Here is an 18,652-nt window from a genome sequence, read left to right on the forward strand (position 1 = left end):
CGGCTGGCGACTCCACATGTATCGGAGGGGGCATGTGGTAGTCTTCAGCCCTCCCCGGATCGGCAGAGGGGGTGGAGCAACGACCGGGACGGCTCAGATGAATGGGGGTAATTGGCCAAGTACAATTGGGGAGAAAATGGGGGGGGGGTAGACTTACTTGGACACCAAGGTTGAACACCAGTCCCCCCCCCCCCCAACACACACACACACACACACACACACACACACACACACACACACACACACACACACACACACACCAATAACATTGTAAACCAATAAGGAACCAAATAATCTTCAGATTCTTTAGCCAAGAAAAAAGAAATGTGGCTGAAATGGGATTCCAGACATCATCATTAGTCACAATTCTCCTTTTCTTGCGGATGAAAATCAATAAAGTCTGCAACAGCTCTCCCGAGTTACCCTTTCCCGTTTTATACTCTCCTGGTTTCAGTCCCAAGATTAGCAACAAAGAATAATCATCAGGTAATGTTTCAGACTGGTGTGATGGTTGTGGTGAGGAGGAAACTGTAAATCATGTCATTAAAAAGTTTAGTAGAAAATATAATAGTGATAGAGAAATATTGAAGATTAGAATCTACAGGAGATGGGGGAGAGTTCAATGTAAATAAGATTCCGAATAAAGCATCGGGAAATAATAAATAGGAGTATCATATTCTTTCCACATTACTGAGAGCAGTTCTCCTGGATCGCCACCTTGTCGTGGTGGAGAAGCTTCCGTGTACCAATGATCCCAAGAGCTGTGTAGTCCAGAGCTTGGCTCCTGGTAGGGTCACCCATAGGTCAAGTGGGGGGTTCTAGACGAAGCGCGATCAACGAAGACCTCAACGGTGGAACTGGTGGAAGACACCTCCAGGTCACAATGCCAGTGAAGGTTGTCACAGAGGGTGGCTCCCAATCGTCTTGGTTCCCCATGCCATTGGACCGTGGCCACCCCCTGCCAAGGACCGAGCCACTCCATGTAAAAAGCTGTCACGCGCAGGCGTCCTAAATGACCGTCGAGTGACCGCCGATGATGATGATGATGATAACTTAAGCGCAACAGGGCTTATAAATAGAGTTTGCGGATTAAAAATAGATTTTTTTTCATGGTCTGCAAGTCTCCTCAGTTCATACTCCATTACTGTCGGTGGCGGTAATGTACCCTTTCGTTCTTTGCCAACAGCTGTAAACAACACAAGAAGAACAAGAAGCAGACGAAGAAGAAGAAGAATCAGTTGCTGTCTGTAACGATGGCGGCCGTCTTGAGAGGAAGCGTAGTAACATTGGCCAAGGTGAGTTTTTAAGGATGCTTGCCGGGATCAGCTATTCTATGGATACTTGCTTTTCTTACACACTTACGCGACTGTGTTATTGTCATTGTGCTTTTAAACCCAAGACTGATATTATGAGCTGTTAAACACTCACACCGTGTATCGTCGACTTCCTCGGTCCCAGGCAATGCCATCCAATCCCATGTCTTGATGCTGAGAAGCAAGCTAACATTGCAGCCGCAGTACTCGTAACTAAACGTCAGCGTAATGACATTGGCTCCATCTACTTGCGTTACCTCTGATACCAAATCTGTTCAATTTTTTTTGTGATGACACAATGGGTAGGCGTCCGTGTCTGTCGCTGTAACCAGCTATTTTAGATCGCTAACGTGAAACACCGTTAGGGTAGGTAATCATTTAACTTTGGCTCGACGAGCAGGCTAATGTCAGTAGCCAAGAAGTGAAAACGGTGTATGTTATTTGGGTAGAGCACGTTAATTATCCCCGTTTACTGCGAAGCGCCGTATGTCACCTGGCCAAGTGAGGTAGCCTAAGCCGAACATGCGGCAGTGAGCCATGGATTGACAAGTGTGCGGATTTTCCTTCTGACCTAGTGGTCCTCGTTCATGTGCCATGGGAGGTCATGTGTGCAGATCTTCTTTTCAACCCAACGCTTCACGAACTGATTTTCCGAATTATCACACCTTCAGCCAGCCAGAAAAAGGACTAATTGCTGAGATGGCCGTCCATGGCACATAATTGAGGTCCGCAGTTCTAACCAATGACTACACGAGGTGATTTCACTGATAGTGTGTGTACACACAGCCAGAAGACAGACTAAACCGTGACATCCCCTGGTCAAATGGTGAATTTGAAAACGACATCCAAACCCCTTGCAGCCCCATGGCGCATGGTCAGCCATGTCTGGTGTAGTTAGGATGACTAAATTTGTAAAGGCCAACCACAAGCTAATGATTTTGTTGGGAAGTTTTTTCCGAGATGAGAGCCGTTCCTTAGGACCAAGGCTTATCATATTCATGTTTGTGTTTTCAGTACAATCTTTCAGTTGCTAACTTAAAACTCTTCTGTGTAGTCAATGAAAATTTACCAAATAACTTTACAATGGTTTTCAAAGTCAAGGCCGCCGGGGGGGGGGGGGCTCTGCAAATTGGAGGGAAGATGAGCGGGAATTGTAAAAAAAGTGTTTAAATAAAATCGAATTATAATAATAATTATTTATTATTATTATAAAATTTGATTTTTAATATAGAACTGTTATTTATTATGTTATATACAAGCCCACCCCTTCAACTAGTATGCTTTCTCTCTCACTCCCAGACGCGCGCACACACACACACACACACACACAAATATGTCCTTGAATGTTGTTAAACTAAACTGAAAAACAATGCTTATAATGGAAAATAAATATTGAATCTAATGGAATTGTTAAAGATTTGAAATATAAATGTGTTATTGCATTGATAAAACTAAGGAAATATATTCAGGTTTTTTTTTTTTTTTTTTTTACTTTGCTGTACTATTGTCAATGGGTTTTTATGGTGTCCCTTTTCCTGTTCTCAGAGCCTGAGTGGTCCCAGGTGGCAACAGCTAGTTTCAAGACCCCTAAGTTTGTCTGCTAGTCTCTGTGCCCCAGAAGCCCCCCCAGCACGTGCAGATACTACTTTCAAGGTCACAATGGTGCCAGGGGATGGAGTAGGACCTGAGCTGATGACTGCCGTTAAGGATGTGTTTAAGGTATTCATTACCAAGGGTGGAGATGGAGTTGCTAGAAACTTATCTCTCAAAAGTTCACAGAATTTTCATAAAGTGTTATGTACGATGTAAATTAAGATTTTTAATGTTGACCTGATGTCCCCATAACTAGCCTCATGCGTGTTTTGGTTCTGGTTTTGAGTAATTTCAACCTTTTTCCCTAATCCTAGGCAGGGGATGTTCCCGTGGAATTTGAGGAATTCCACTTGAGCGAGGTGCAGAACATGGCCAGTGAGGAAAAGCTGGACCAGGTGCTCACCTCTATGAAGAACAACAAAGTGGCCATGAAAGGTACTTTCCCTTGTTTTCATTCTTTATTAATCTTAATTATCAAGAACCGCTTTCAATAACTCCGTCCTTTGGATGATCTGTGGAATGACAAAAGCACGGGCTTTTGTTCTTTCATAGTATTGGTGGGCCTAATTCTCCATATAGATTTGACACTTTAAGCCCATTTTATGTCATGTTCTTGAAGCTTGGACAAATTTGTTGTGGCGAAATTCCTAAGTCCTACGTGTTGTTTTTAAGTCTTGGCTCATTCATTGTGACAGTGTCTATGTCCGCAGATGGGAGGCTGTCTGTGGTTGTTAAAGAGTTCTGGCAGCTCCAGAATATTTTGGACTTGAATGTGAAGTGTGGTAGGGGTATCTAGCCAGTTATAGTGACTGGCCACGTTTCTTTTTTTTTTTTTGTTGATCCCCCCCAATTGTGCTTGACCAATTACCCCACTCTTCCGAGCCATCTCGGTCGGTGCTCCATCCCCTCTGCCGATCCAGGGAGAGCTGCAGACTACCACATGCCTCCTCCGATACATGTGGAGTCGCCAGCCGCTTCTTTTCACCTAACAATGAGGAGTTTAACCAAGGGTACGTAGCGCATGGGAGGATCACGCTATTCCCCCCAGTCCCCCCTCCCCCCCGAACAGGCGCCCCAGCCGACCAGAGGAGGCGCTAGTGCAGCAACCAGGACACATACCCACATCTGGCTTCCCACCTGCTGACACGGCCAATTGTGTCTATAGGGATGCCCAACCAAGCCAGAGGTAACACGGGAATTCGAACTGGCGATCCTCATGTTGGTAGGCAACGGAATAGAATGCCATGCCACCCGGACGCCCCTGACTGTCCACTTTTCCAACCACATTTCCAGAGACAATGTCATGCCTGTGTGTGGTGTGAATTGATTTTAAAAACAAATGCCAACATGTCTGTCGAGAGTGTTCCCTGACCAAGTGGAAAACTCTATCTTTTTCCTATGTTGTTTTTTTTCCTGCACAAAGTAAGGTTGGAATCACTGCAATTGGTTGTTGTTCGGAAGCCATACTTGTGAGTGACGCACTTCTTCTAATTGTCAAAATCAGGCCAGGTTGACATGAAGATTTTTATCTTGCCTCATTGCATAGTGTGACATGTAATAACCGGAAAAGACAGAACCTGTCATGAACTGTGATCACAGCTTAACAGAGCTGTGGGCCCCTTTCACAGCTCCCAGGACTCCCAGTGACTATGGCTACTGAAAAGGCACTTCCGATGATTTTGTGTACTGTGAAGGAGAACTTACATCAGACCAAACTCCTGTTGCTCTGGGACAGCTCTTTGAATCCTAATTGTTTGGTTGATGTAAGAAGGAACACAAAAGAGTCTAGGATGTACATTTTCATCCAAAAGTCTGTCGGTGATTGTAAGCTTTCCGTTCCCCTGAAAACTTAATAATTTTTCTCTTCATTCTTTGTCTTAAGTAGATCATATTTGAAGGAAGTTGGTTTCCAGATAAATTTTTCCATCCGTTCTTCTGTTCATCTTCCAGGCAAGATTCATACCCCCATGGAGTTCAAAGGAGAACTTGCCTCATATGAGATGAGATTGAGGTAAAACTGAAATCACTAAGCTTTGTGTGAGCAGGCATGTTAATTCTGTAAGTTGTCTTTCATCTTTTTTTTTTCTCCCCCATTTTGGTTACTCCTCCCTCTGTCCATGCCCCAGACGTAAACTGGATTTGTTCGCCAATGTGGTTCATGTGAACAGCCTGCCAGGCTATAGTACTCGCCACAACAACCTGGACCTGGTCATCATCCGTGAGCAGACTGAGGGAGAATACAGCTCTCTGGAACATGAGGTAGACAAGACCCTGCTTACAACACAATACAACACAACTGTATGTGTAAGTGGTATATTTGATATAAAGATACAGGGTGTGGAGACAGTCTGCAAAAACAGAAATGCCTGTCAGCACCCCTATTTGGTTGAAAATGAAGCACCGCGCCATAGAGCTGTATTGACACAGTCAAAAATCATTTCATACATAAATGAACACATAACAATTATTCTATATTCCAAATTGTGCAATTACTAATATCAGAAAAGTATTTTTCCACCTTGCTTGCTGCTGGATGTTTGTGGTATTTAGAAATCCAAACCTTATTAGGCTTATATCATACCACTTTTATTCTGCCTGTAAAAAGCTGGAAAAAATATCCAACAAGACATTGCTTACCCTGTCATCAACTCATATCTAACTGCAACTCCAGATAAGGTTAATCTTGTCATGTTAGCCTCATTAATGATTTCAACACATTTTTGATACATTACATGAATTCTTGTGTTTGCTGTCAAATTGAAGGCTTCTAACCCTTAAACATCCTCTTAAATTACAAACATGTTGAATATTTCATTTGGGAATTAGGAATCAGGAACACTTTTATTTATCATTTCATTTCATGTACTCAAGTACATGCCTCATTTCCCCCAGCCCACAGCAGTGGAACACAAAGACAAAAACACATCCAAAAACTACAAGAACTACAAGAACACATATATCCAAACTAACACATATATCCAAAATTTTAAAAAATTAAAATTCACAGAATTTAGCTATTTGAGTTAATGTTTTTAATTTACCACACACATACGTAGTCACTTCTTACTTATGATCAAGTATTTTTCCACAAATGTGCATGTATGTTGCTGCTGGTTTCCACAAATTGCCACCATTGTCCACACAGTGAATGGCTTGATACTGCAAGGATTTTTCCTGGACATGGTTTTTAGAGAAATTGATTGTGACATTGCACCAATTGTCTTTATAGTTGGTGTAAAGAAAACAACAACTGAACTTCTCTGACTTGATGTAATTGGATAATCTTTTTTTGCACTTGCATCTTGGAGGTGAAAGTCAGTTTAATCATTAGAAAGTTTTTGTTTTAATCATCTGAACCCTCCATTGTAATGAAAGTTAGTAGTGTGACCACAGAATTGTTTATTATTTTGTCATTTCCCAAGACAGAGTTTTGACTGTATGGCTCACTTTCTCCTTTTAGAGTGTGACAGGTGTAATTGAGTGTCTGAAGATCATCACAAGAGAGAAGTCACGCCGCATTGCCAAGTTTGCCTTTGACTATGCCACCAAGAAGGGACGAAATAAGGTCACAGCTGTACACAAGGCCAATATCATGTGAGTAGAACAAGGGTGTAGGGACCAGTGCTGCCTGTGGACTACAGTACCCTTAACTCCCTGCTCAACCTCACAGATGATCTCCACCCACCATCTCTCCGGTTACGCAATTTCGCCCTTAAAACCACGGTGAATTAGAAATTCGCTGTCTCTCATTTGGACCTGTGCACACCATACATTCAGGGATACCCTCTCCTGCAGAACAAAGAGAACAAAGGACCACGTGTCTTCACATAACCGCTGGCCACAGTTTTATTTGAAGACAACCTAGTCCTGTTCATCTGCTAATCAGCTGTTATAACTGGTTAAGTTTTCGTGCAAGACACACAGTTTTCACAGAAAGAGAAGGCGATAGGATCCCTTTTATTTTTTAAACGTCGACGCAATCGCAACTAAAACGCCTTCAAAATCCTTAGATGACAGATGGAGCTTTGAGGATTTTCAGCTGTCGGGAGAAAATAGACTTTGTTTTCCGTGGACCCGCCCTTCGACGCCGGACAACAAAGGACGCACCTCTTATCGCCGTGGAAGAGAGATCTCAAATAAGGCTGGTATCTGAGCATAGTTAGTCTTAATGGTGTAGATGTAAGATTTTGGGGTTGGTCTAATTATCTCACAGGAGAAAAGTTTTAGTTGAAAACATCCATGATCTAGATACACACTGATTCATGTAGGAAGAGTTACATGGGCCGATCATTAGTTTTTAATTTTTCGCTTGATCAATTTTTCTTTTGTTAGACTCTTCCCTTGTTACTTGAGAAAAGTACTATTGGTTGAATTCATTCACTGTTCAGTTGCGCACACTGATCCACATAGGGATTGTTAGATGGACCATCTGCTTTCTTTTGTTCATTTGCTCCTTTCATTTTGGGTTCTTTTGTTTGCTACCTTGGTAGAAAGATTGTGCATACCATCTCTCTCTCTCCCCCCTCTCTTTTTTTGTCTTAACCATACCACACTCTTTGCTTTCTCTCACAAACACATCTCCTCTCCAGTGTGTGGCAGCACATACACACACAGCCTCCCTTTGTCTTTTTGGTGCCATTTCCTTGCCATGTGCAATAACGCACACGTGCACCCCCCCCCCCCCCTTGGAGTACACACACACACATTGCACAGCCTCTCTACCTCATGACAACAACAACAACTTAGTTTTGTATAGTGCATTTCAAGGAACCCAAGGACGCCTTACAAAAAAATAAAAACAAAGATCAAAAGACTACAGACCATAGGCCTCAGTAAAAAGGTAGGTTTTCAGTAGTCTTTTAAAATTGTCCAAAGGAGCAGCGTTGTGGATCTCTGCTGGAATAGAGTTCCAAAGGGTGGAGGCTGCCACACTAAAGGTTCTATCCCCAAAAGTCCACAGGCTGGTGTGGGGGATAGAAAGCAGGCCCGTGTCTGAAGACCGCAAATTCTGGGACGAAATATAGGGGTTGATGAAGTCTGATAGGAACTGTGGGGTATGAGCATGGAAGGATTTGTAGGTGAGGAGGAGGATTTCATAAGAAATGTGGGATTTGACTGGGAGCCAGTGAAGGTGGACAAGGGTGGGAGTGATGTGTTGCTAGGGCTTGGTGCGGGTGAGCACCCTGATAGCTGAATTCTGCACATACTGAAGCCTCTCTAGGGCTTTTCTAGGTATCCCTGACAGGACTCCATTGCAATAATCCAGACAGGAGGTGATGAAGGCATGGATGAGGATCTCTGCCACGGAGTTTGAGGGTAATGGCCGGAGTCTGGAGATGTTTTCGAGATGAAAGAAAGCAGATTTGGTGACAGATTTGATGTGTGACTGGAATGAGAGGGTGAAGTCCATAATGACACTAAGGTTGCAGACTTGTGGGGATGGACAGATGGAGCAGCCATTCATGTCGAGGAGAAGATCTCCAACCTTCCGGAGCAGCGCCTTGGAAGCCACAACCATGAGCTGTCTTTAGTAGTATTTAGCTTGAGCAGATTTGATGACATCCCGTTTTTTATTTGGTGGAGGCAGTTAACAAGGGATTGTGGGGGGAGCTGAGAGGATGGTCTAGTGCTGAGATAAAGCTGCGTCATCAGTGTAGCAATGAAAACTTAAACCATGTTGGCGGATGATCTAACCAAGGGGAAGCATGTAGATGGTAAAGATGAGGGGTCCAAGCACGGAGCCTTGTGGCATGCCTTGGTTGACTGGGGCTAGGGTGGAACTGGAGTCTCTGAATGTGACAAACTGTTTCCTGTTGGTGAAATATGACTGGAACCAGGAGCGAGCTACACCAGTGAGCCCTAGGTATTCAGATAAGCTGTTGAGAAGAATGGGATGGGAAACAGTGTCGATGGCTGCAGAGAGGTCCAGGAGGATGAGAATACTGATGTGGCCGGAATCAGCAGCAATGAGGAGGTCAGTGGTGATTTTGATAAGGGCAGTCTCCATACTGTGACATGCTTTGAAGACAGATTGGAGGGGTTCATAGAGATCATGGTGTGGATAAAAGCCACTTTGGCCTGGAAGAAATCCAGGAACTTGGTGCAGAGGTCAGGGGCACCTGAAGGGTGGGGGGTATCAAGGGGGCAAAGTAGTCGGTTGATGGTGGAAAACAGCATTCTGGGGTGTTTGTGCTGGTTGCCAATGACAGTGGAATAGTAATGCATTATGGCCTGGGAGAGAGCTTCTTTATAGGTCTTCACGTGATCTTTGAAGGTGTGGACAGTGAGGCCACACCTTTTATAGAGCCTCTCCAATTGACGACCAGTGGCCTTCATGATGTGGGAGTTCAGTGGTAAACCAGGGGGCAGGATGGGAGAAGGAGACGGACCGGGTTTTGAGGGGGGCAAGAGATTTGAGGCTGAGTGATATGGCTGGATCGTAGTGGGCTACCAAGCCATCCATCATAGTGTCGGGGGGATCTGAGGTGAGATTGGACGCTATCATGTCGGTCAGGGCTGGTGAGCTCACTTGTCTTGATGTTCTTGAACGTGATGGTACATTTTGTGTGCTGCCTGGGCAGGGGGACAGGAACAGCAAAGTGGATGGCATGATGGTCAGATACCGTAAAGTCCAGGCACTTCAAATGGAGAGGAGTTGTACCAGTAGAGCACACCATAACGTTACCTTTTGTACCTTGATCATTATATTGCTGCTCATCATTGATTGTACCTGATCAGTATTAGTTAGATAATTAGTGTTGATTTGTATTAGTCAATTTTTAATTGATTGTTCTAATTAATTGCTTTCATTGAAGTAATACGTTGTCCTGCCTGTTTTGTGACAGTATTCACTGATGCCATCCTCTGCCAACTAAGTACTCCAATTGGTGCAAAATTGATTATTCCGTCAATTTCAGTAGTTTAAATATTATAAAATATTAAACATCAAAATTACAAGCAAGCAAGCAAAATTTTATTTATATAGCACTTTTAAAAACATACAATTACAAGGTGCTTTACACTCAATACACAAAATATGAATAAATACATAAAATAAGTTGAACGAATATAAAAATGTAGCATTGGGAGTAACAGACCAAGCTAAAAATTAAATAAAACAGAAGTCGGGTGGGACTCTATAAAAGGCTTGTCTGAAAAGATGGGTTTTTAAAAACCGTTTAAAACAGTCCAAAGATTCAGCGAATCTAATGGATTGGGGGAGATTATTCCAGAGGCTAGGGGCTAAAACTGCAAAGGTGCGGTCACCTTTTGTTTTGCAGTTGGAGTGAGGAATGGATAAAAGACCGAGGTTTGAGGATCGGTGTGGTTGGGAAGTGGAATGAGGGATGAGAAGATCAGAAATATAACTGGGGGCAAGATCATGCAGTGCTTTAAATGTAATCAATACAATTTTATAGGTTATTATAGGTAATGGGTAATTAGTGGTTAATGATTTAATGAGAATTATTGATTATTCCATCAATTTTAGTAGTTCAGTTATGAAATATTAGACACCAAAATTAATGGTTAGTACATTTATGAGGCTGATTATATGTGACTGATTTGATAACCCTGTTGCACTCACAACAGGTACAACCTATTTGCATATTGTTTTATCATTGATTTTCATGTATTCGTTGCACAGTGGTTTAGCAAGAGAGAGAGGAACCCGAGGTCAGAACCTGGCCCCTCTGTGTGGAGGTTGCATTTTCCCCCCTTACTGCCATATTTTTTTCCTCCCACAGCTGAAAGACATTCATGTTAGATGAACTAGAGAATAAATATTTCCAATGGGTATGAATGATGTGTGACTGATATATCTGGGCCATATGATAGACTGACATGTCCAAGGTATCTTCCAGCCCTCTGCTCAATGCCTGTTGGAATGGGCTGAGTTTCATTAAGCTGATCCAGTGAATTAATAAACACAAATGTATTCTTGTCATCCTGAGTGCCTGTATTAGTTAAGGTACATTTCAGAAATTATATTAATTATTGTCTTTATCTTACATCTCATTACAGGAAACTGGGTGATGGCCTTTTCCTCCAAAGTTGTGCCGAGGTGGCAGAACTGTATCCTAAAATCAAATATGAGAACATCATCATTGATAACTGTTGCATGCAGGTATTATACACCCCCACTTGTGTTTATTCCCACTGTTGCGAGTTTCATGACTGACCCATAAATTAACCAGAAAATTGGTTTAGTGTGTAGTGCATTTTAAATTTATACTTAACATTCATTCAGAATATTTTTTTTTTTTTTATAAATTTATTTCTGATTTTTCCCTTTTTTCTCCCAATTTAGTGGCCAATCGATCCCTATTTTAATTCAAACACCCACCCTCGCACTGTATGCGTTCGCCAACTGCATCTCTCTGGCCGGCAGTCTCGAAGGAGACCGCCTCGCCACTTTCGTGACAAGGCGACTCCAAGCCGAACCACTGTTTTTCCGACACACACAGAGATGCATTCACGTGACGAACACAAGCCGACTCCGCCCCCCTCCCGAAGACAGCGTTGCCAATGATCACTGCTTCGTCGAGTCCGGCCATAGTTGGATCTGACGAGACCGGGGCGCGAACCCCAGTCCCCAGTGGGCAACTGCATCGACACAGAGCCGATGCTTAGACCGCTACACCACCGCGGACCATTCAGAATATTTATTTTGTAGTCTCTAACAGTGCACTAACCTGGCACATTATTAAGGATCAAAGAAAGTTGAATCAGTTTATCTGGACACAATGTTTATTGACAGAAACGTTCTGTCACTTAGATGAGTGATGAAACGTTTCTGTCAATAAACCATGTGTCCAGATGAACTGATTCAACTTTGATTTTCTTACCTGGATTATTGAGCACGCATAAAGACATTATTAGGGATGAACCAATACCAATATTGGTATCGGATATTGGATCAATATACGTTTCATCACTCATCTAAGTGACGAAATGTTTCTGTCAGTAAACATTGTGTCCAGATGAACTGATTCAACTTTGATTTTCTTGCCTGGATTATTGAGCATGCATAAAGACATTATTAGGGATGAACCAATACCAATATTGGTATCGGATATTGAATCAATATGGAGTATCCGTATCAGAGATTTTACCTAAGACTGAAATCTGATGCCAAACATCGTTAATAATGTGTCATAAATGAAAGCAAAATGATTTACTGCATTTTTGGCACACGAGCCAGTATTTCTTTAATGTTGGAAAATTTTGATTGCCCATTGAACCTAAATGAATTGTCTTAACTGTGCAGCAAAAGCAGTGAATTGGATTGGTACTCGGTATCGGCTGATACTTAAAGATTCATACTCGGAATTGGTATTGGCAGTGAAAAAGGGATATAGGTGTATCCTTACACGTTAATGCAGTTTATCAGTGTGATCTAGCAAACCTGTTTGTCTACAGGGGGTTGAAAAAAATAGCAAAAAAGAATTATTGGTTTTGTCTTGATGTTTTTATTTTTTGAACAATGCCCAATGAAGCTCTTCCTCCTGCTTCACTATAGCTGGTGCAGAATCCCTACCAGTTTGATGTGCTGGTGATGCCCAACCTTTATGGTAACATCATTGACAACCTGGCTGCTGGACTGGTGGGAGGGGCAGGAGTCGTTCCTGGGGAGAGCTACAGTGCCGAGTATGCCGTCTTTGAGACTGTGAGTTTCTGCCAGACTTTTGGATTTTCGCTATTTAACTTCATACTTCACATATTTATCATATCTTAAGAGAGCTAGTCATTTGCTGGTCTTCTCCTCGTTAGGATTTCATTCATACTCATTGTTTGGCTGCAATGAGTTATTGAAATATTTTACTGAATCTGTCCCCCTGATGGCAGAAATGACCTCTAATACTTACATTTATTTCATCCAGACTTGATTACTGTAATGTTCTGTTTTCAGGTCTGCCACATGCTAGTACTAAAGTCTTCAGATTGTTCAAAATGCTGCAGCTAGAATCCTAAGTAAAACTGGAAAATTTGACCATATTATACCAATTCTTACCTCCCATCATTGGCTTCCTATCCATGTTAGATCAGACTTCAAGGTGCTTCTGCTGACTTATAAAATCCTAAATGGGCTTGCCACATCTTACCTGTCTGATCTCCTTAAACCATACATTCCATCTCGAGCTCTCCGCTCTCAAAATAGAGGGCTCCTGTGTGTACCCAAAGTTAAAAAGAAGTCAGCTGGTGGCAGGGCCTTTGCCTGTTGGGCCCCATTCTTGTGGAATAACCTGCCTGCTGCCATCAGAGTCTGTTGAGTCCTTTAAATCCAACCTTAAAACTCGTCTTTTTGCCTTAGCCTACATTTAGTTGCCTTTAATTTGAATGCTTCACAACCTGTGCTGCATGGCAGGTCAGTTTCTGTCTCAATGAATTTACTAACCACTGTTCTGCCGATGAGATTATAGCGTATACGTAGATCATTGACTACTGCAAACTGTTCTCTCACGTCTTTTCTCTCTGAAGGATATCTTCTCCTTTCTCTTCTTCTGTGTATGCTGTGTGTGAATGGTGTGATGTGAGTCTCCCTTGTGTGCACGTGCAGTCTGTCCTCCTCCCAGGTTGCCATGGTGATGGTGGTCACCACCTGGACAATGCTTGGCATCGTCTTCATCACATTTTCTTTTCATATATCTTATAAATCCATATAATTTTGTTATCCTGTTTCAATGTTATATCCTTCTCTCACTCAGACGTTAGACTAATGTGTTTGTTTTGTGTATTTTTTTTTATTTTTTTTTGGTCTAATGCTGGTTGCATGGCTCAGATGCCACGTGACCTAATCTACCTAGACGACCTAGGTCGTGCCCATAACAGAACCAGCCAAAAGTAGTAGTAGTAGTAGCTGTAGTTGGTCGTGTGGCTCAGGTCCTAGGCTGTTCCGGTGGCATCTGGACACTGCTTGGTATCCTCCTCATCATATTCATATATTTTATAATTCCATTATAATTCTGTTGTCCTCTTTCAATGTTGTATTCTGTAAATTGTGTAAACACAGCAACCATTGCACGTTGTCCATCTTGGGAGAGAAGTCCCTCCTCTGTTGCTCTCCCTGAGGTTTCTTCCCATTTTTTCTCCATGTTAAAGGGTTTTTTAGGGAGTCGTTCCTTATCTGATGCAAGGGTCCAAGGAAAGGATGTTGTGTTGCTGTAAAGCCCCCTGAGGCAAATTTGTGATATTGGGCTATACAAATTAAATTGACTTGACTTGGCTTGACTTGACCTATAGGTCTGCAACTGTGTCAAGCGTTAATCCTTGCCTTCTTTCTCTTGTCGGTCAGGGTGCACGTCACCCCTTCGCCCAGGCTGTAGGAAGGAACATCGCCAACCCTACAGCTATGCTGCTCAGTGCAGCTAATATGCTAAGGCACCTCAAGTGAGTCAAGGTCTTAGTCGTCACATATACACCATGTCTTACACGACACATGCCTCTGCTTTGACCAAGTCTTAAATTTCCCTCAGTCCTTTAAGGATTTCTTTGAGTGTGTACTTGACTAAATGTGGACATAGTATGTGCAAGACAGAGTTGGCCTTGTCTCAACTTTCACTGTGTTGTATTACAGCCTGGAATACCACTCTCACATGGTGTCAGATGCTGTCAAGAAGGTCATCAAACAGGGCAAGGTAAGTGTCTGTGCCTGACTGTTCAGTTCAGCCTATTCCAGCTGGTGCATCAAACCTTACGATCAAGCTGATAGATTTTCATCTTGGCATAAACATTTGCTCGACCATTTAGTAAATAAGGCAGCTGATTAAAAAAGAATTATATTGCTCTGGTTAGTAAACTGAAAAATGAAGCCATGGGAGCATTAAGCAAACCGCTTGTTTGCAACTAAACACTACTTTCCTGTTTTGTAGGTCAAAGAAACTACATACCAAGTGTGTCAAACCACTGCATGCAGATGTGAATAAAGTTAGAAATAGTTAATGTAACAATTTAAGGCAACTTCTCTGAGTGCAGCAACTTCTCCCAGACACCAGTGTCTCCAGGTGAAGTTTTCAGTGTGCAAGACATAAAATGTGAAAGGCCCCCATTTACAGGGGGCCTTGGTGGAAAAAAGCTTCTGACATCATAAAACCTGAAGCTTTTTTTAATACTAGTCTTTGGCCTGTACCTCTTGTGCGTACTGTTCACACTTGCTGTAATGTTAGCACTTCTTGACCCACAAATTTCATTCATTAGGATTAAATACACTTCTACTAACAAATGGTAACCCATCTAGAACTGTTTGAAGAGCCTTTAAAGTATTTAATCTGCCCTGGTCTGTGCCTCTCACCTGCACTGTTTCTTTATAACATCATGGTTTTGTGAAACTGTTACCATGACAACCTGTTTTATTTTTCTCCAATGGACTAACTGCTTTCTACAAGTGCCCATTTTGACACTAATATGTCCTGACAGCAGCACTAACATAAAACCAACCAACCATGGTCCTTCAGCTGGCATCCACAAGTTGCATGGTCAATTCATCGAAATGTTCTGAATTGCATTCCAATTCCATTCTTCTTCCTGGCTTAGGTGTGATGAAAGATAGAATTCAAAATGGAGATGGGAGACTAAAGTCATCAGTCGCTAATCAAATGTGTGAACGTGAGATGTGAATATATTAAAAGTATGTTTGTCAGTTGGAAGTGGAGAGTGCCCCCTAGTTATCTGAAGTGCCCTCCCTCTCCCTGCTCAATCTTTCCTCTTCCCCTCCTTCCTGAATCCTCACCCTATGTGTGTGCGTGCCAATTGTGTGTGTGTGTGTGTGTGTGTGTGTGTGTGTGTGTGTGTGTGTGTGTTTGTCCCCAGGTGCGAACACGAGACCTCGGCGGCTACTGTACTACTGGGGACTTGGTGCATGCTGTTGTGGATAACCTACATCATCGACCTGTTTACTAAGATGTCTCCACCCCAGACCCACACACACATTACTCCTGCTTTAACCTGGACAGCCTTCTTAACATGTACTGGATGCATGTTAAAGCCCTGTATAACCATCATCTTATTTTGCCAACAAACTGTGCCCCTCTATTACCCACCAGCAATGGGTTCTCTAGTGGGTCCAGTGAAATTAACTCATAGGATTACCTCTTGAAGAGAATTAAGTTACATTATCTGGAAAACCTAAGATAACTCGAGGCACAGGATCATTTGTCACCCTTCACACAGTGCATTCCTCTGTCAACCCTTTCCTCATTCACCTTTTCATTCATATTTTCCATCAGTCTGAGTGGTTTGACTTCATTATCATGTTCTTCTCTGACTTTCTCACAGGCCATGGCGTTGTACTGAGATCAAATTCTTTTCCAACAGTTGTGCTCTCCTGATAATTCAATTACCTATTCAATTACTCTAACGCTTTTCATCAGTCGTTTTACCAGGTGCTACAATATCATTGTTTCCAGCCTTATTTATCATACAGACTACGTCTGTATTGTTTACCATCATAGATTATCATAAACTTACTACCAAGTAGCCTGTATTACTCCTGAATTTATTAACCTCTTAAACTGCTTCTCCTTTGCCTTGAATTTTCTACATTCCACAGCTGTCTTGACCTTTTTTCTCCTTAAGTCAAGTAGCCCAGTCAAGCACGTTTTAACCATTTGTAGATCTCAACTTGTAGAATGTCACTTAGACTCTGTACACAACTTTACCCCATGATTAGTTGCAAACAACTTCCGGATAAGCTCTGGTTTAGATTTTTAACAAATTGTTTACAGTTTTGAATGGGAATCTTTTTTAGTCAAGCCATTAAATACAATGTGTGTTAACATGTGTGATCAGAGGAAATCCACCCCTAGAGGAGTTATTGTTTGCAAGTCTTTGGATTATATTTTGAAAATTATGTTGGAGTGACACTCAGTCGAACTTTAACAGTGGATGAGAGTCCCATCTTTCTGGAAGTTTGTACACCTGAATACATTACATTTCTGAGTAGGTCTAAACCAGGAAATACTCTGTATATTATGTCTAATTGATTTCAGTGTCCATAAAGGAAATTCCCAGTTGTCAGTAAGGATTTTAAAGTCCAATGTTTTTTTTTTCTAGTTTTGTGAAACTTATTTACGCACGCAACAGTCTTTATTTAACGCGATTGGCAAAACGTAATATTCTGTTTTCATGTGGGTTTTCAACAAAGGTTTCAATTCTTTCTATTCAAATGGACTGGGGCAAAGTTATCAGTTTGACACCCTATTTATTTATTACATGCGCCATGGGATGCTGGAGATGAAAAATGTATTTCTGGTTTAAGTTTTTACTGCCCATTGCCACAGAGCTACCAGTAATTCTGACCTGATGATTTTTGTATCACTCTTTTATACCTGTTCAGCAGTTTCTGCATATTGTATTCTTGACAAACTTAACATGATCGACTGTTATCTGCCTCAACCTAAAAAAATATTCATATATATAGTAGTCAAAATGTCAGTTTGACCTAAAAAAAGAAAATTGAAAGCTCATAACCAACAAGCTGAACTGTCGTATTCGGGTCTTTCACCATCATAAATTTAATTTCTAAAAAAAATGCATAGATACAGGTCAAAGTAGATTTTTCTTTATTTGGATGACATGATAATTGGACTGGCACACATTCCGTTTCAGAGATGTCATCTGCATATTTATAGAGGTCACAGATTGAGTATGGTGTTGGCTTGCAAATGACTTCTCTGCCGGTTGGTCAGTTCTGGACCTTTTTAAAACCTTGGAAGATGTAGTCAACTGCTAATGAATAAAATGATGAATTAATGTGCTGGACTAGCTATGTTTTTCTGTTTGTATACGTTCACAAAGTTAATTCCGCGATCTCTGCTGCAAGGCTGATAATTGGATATAGACTGGACAGTGTAAAGTCTGATGCTGAGGCATGCACAGAATGAGTGACAGGTCACAGTTCCCTCTTGGATGGATAATTTGACTACACAGGACAACGTGGTTCATTTTTTATTTATATCTTCAGAAGAGCACAACTTAATCCTTTCTTACCATCTGAACATCTGCGAGGGAGTTTTGAAAGGCTCTCTGACATACTGGCTGTGTTAATGTGTGGCTTCAGTGTATAGGCACATGTGTTGCTTGCTGCAGCTGCGAGTATGTGTAACGCGTTGTTCTTATGTTTGCAACAGGTGCGCACAGGAGACCTAGGAGGCTACGCTACGAGCGATGAATTCACCCGGGCTGTCATTGCTAATCTGGCCGTCTAAAAGTGTCGAACCTGTAAATCCGCCATCAGTGCATGCATGCTTACACCAAATTCGCCCTTTACTTGCCATCAAACCGACGTCTCCACGGTGACGTGTCGGCGCACCCCAGCAACGTGCAAACCTACACGAGCTCGGAGGATACGAAGGAAACGCACAACCGTCAAAATAGGCAAACTTTCTTTACAAGGCAGCAAACGCTACAAGCGAGGGGCCCGATAAACGCAGCAACAAAATGTGAATGTCCCCCCCCCCCCCCCCCATGCAGCAATAGCGGTGCACATCTGCCGTTCACATTCCACCCTGCGAGGATTCAGGACTTTATAACTTAACGATTCTTTGCTTGGACCTTAGTCCGCAACCAAGATGTGTGCGTAATGTCATTATATATTTATTCATTGAAATTGTTTTAACTGCTTTGTTCATTTCTGAGCTGCAACCTAATAAATGACGTATGTAGATTTTTGGTGTGGAAAGACTTCATGCAACGATACTGAAGTGCAACGTTGTGGGTACCGAAAGTAGGTTCTCGTACTGTGTACATCT

At 42.1% G+C, this 18,652-nt stretch overlaps 1 protein-coding gene across 2 annotated transcripts; it reads left to right on the forward strand.

The window, feature by feature from the left end:
• The first annotated feature begins 1,237 nt into the window (after window positions 1-1,237).
• Window positions 1,238-18,553, forward strand: idh3b (isocitrate dehydrogenase (NAD(+)) 3 non-catalytic subunit beta). Of its 2 annotated transcripts, none has more exons than XM_056272969.1 (11): window positions 1,238-1,295; window positions 2,859-3,032; window positions 3,221-3,341; window positions 4,857-4,917; window positions 5,033-5,165; window positions 6,367-6,500; window positions 10,929-11,031; window positions 12,427-12,573; window positions 14,200-14,294; window positions 14,482-14,542; window positions 18,032-18,553. In XM_056272969.1, exons 1-11 carry the CDS (start codon window positions 1,254-1,256, stop codon window positions 18,107-18,109), a joined length of 1,149 nt encoding a protein of 382 aa, XP_056128944.1. In that variant the 5' UTR covers window positions 1,238-1,253; the 3' UTR covers window positions 18,110-18,553. The 2 variants fall into 2 exon arrangements, with proteins under 2 accessions (XP_056128944.1, XP_056128943.1); XM_056272968.1 differs by lacking the exon at window positions 18,032-18,553 and adding an exon at window positions 15,714-17,642.
• Window positions 18,554-18,652: the final 99 nt, after the last annotated feature.

Source organism: Lampris incognitus, chromosome 2, assembly GCF_029633865.1.
Source record: "Lampris incognitus isolate fLamInc1 chromosome 2, fLamInc1.hap2, whole genome shotgun sequence".
NCBI classification, from domain to species: domain Eukaryota; kingdom Metazoa; phylum Chordata; class Actinopteri; order Lampriformes; family Lampridae; genus Lampris; species Lampris incognitus.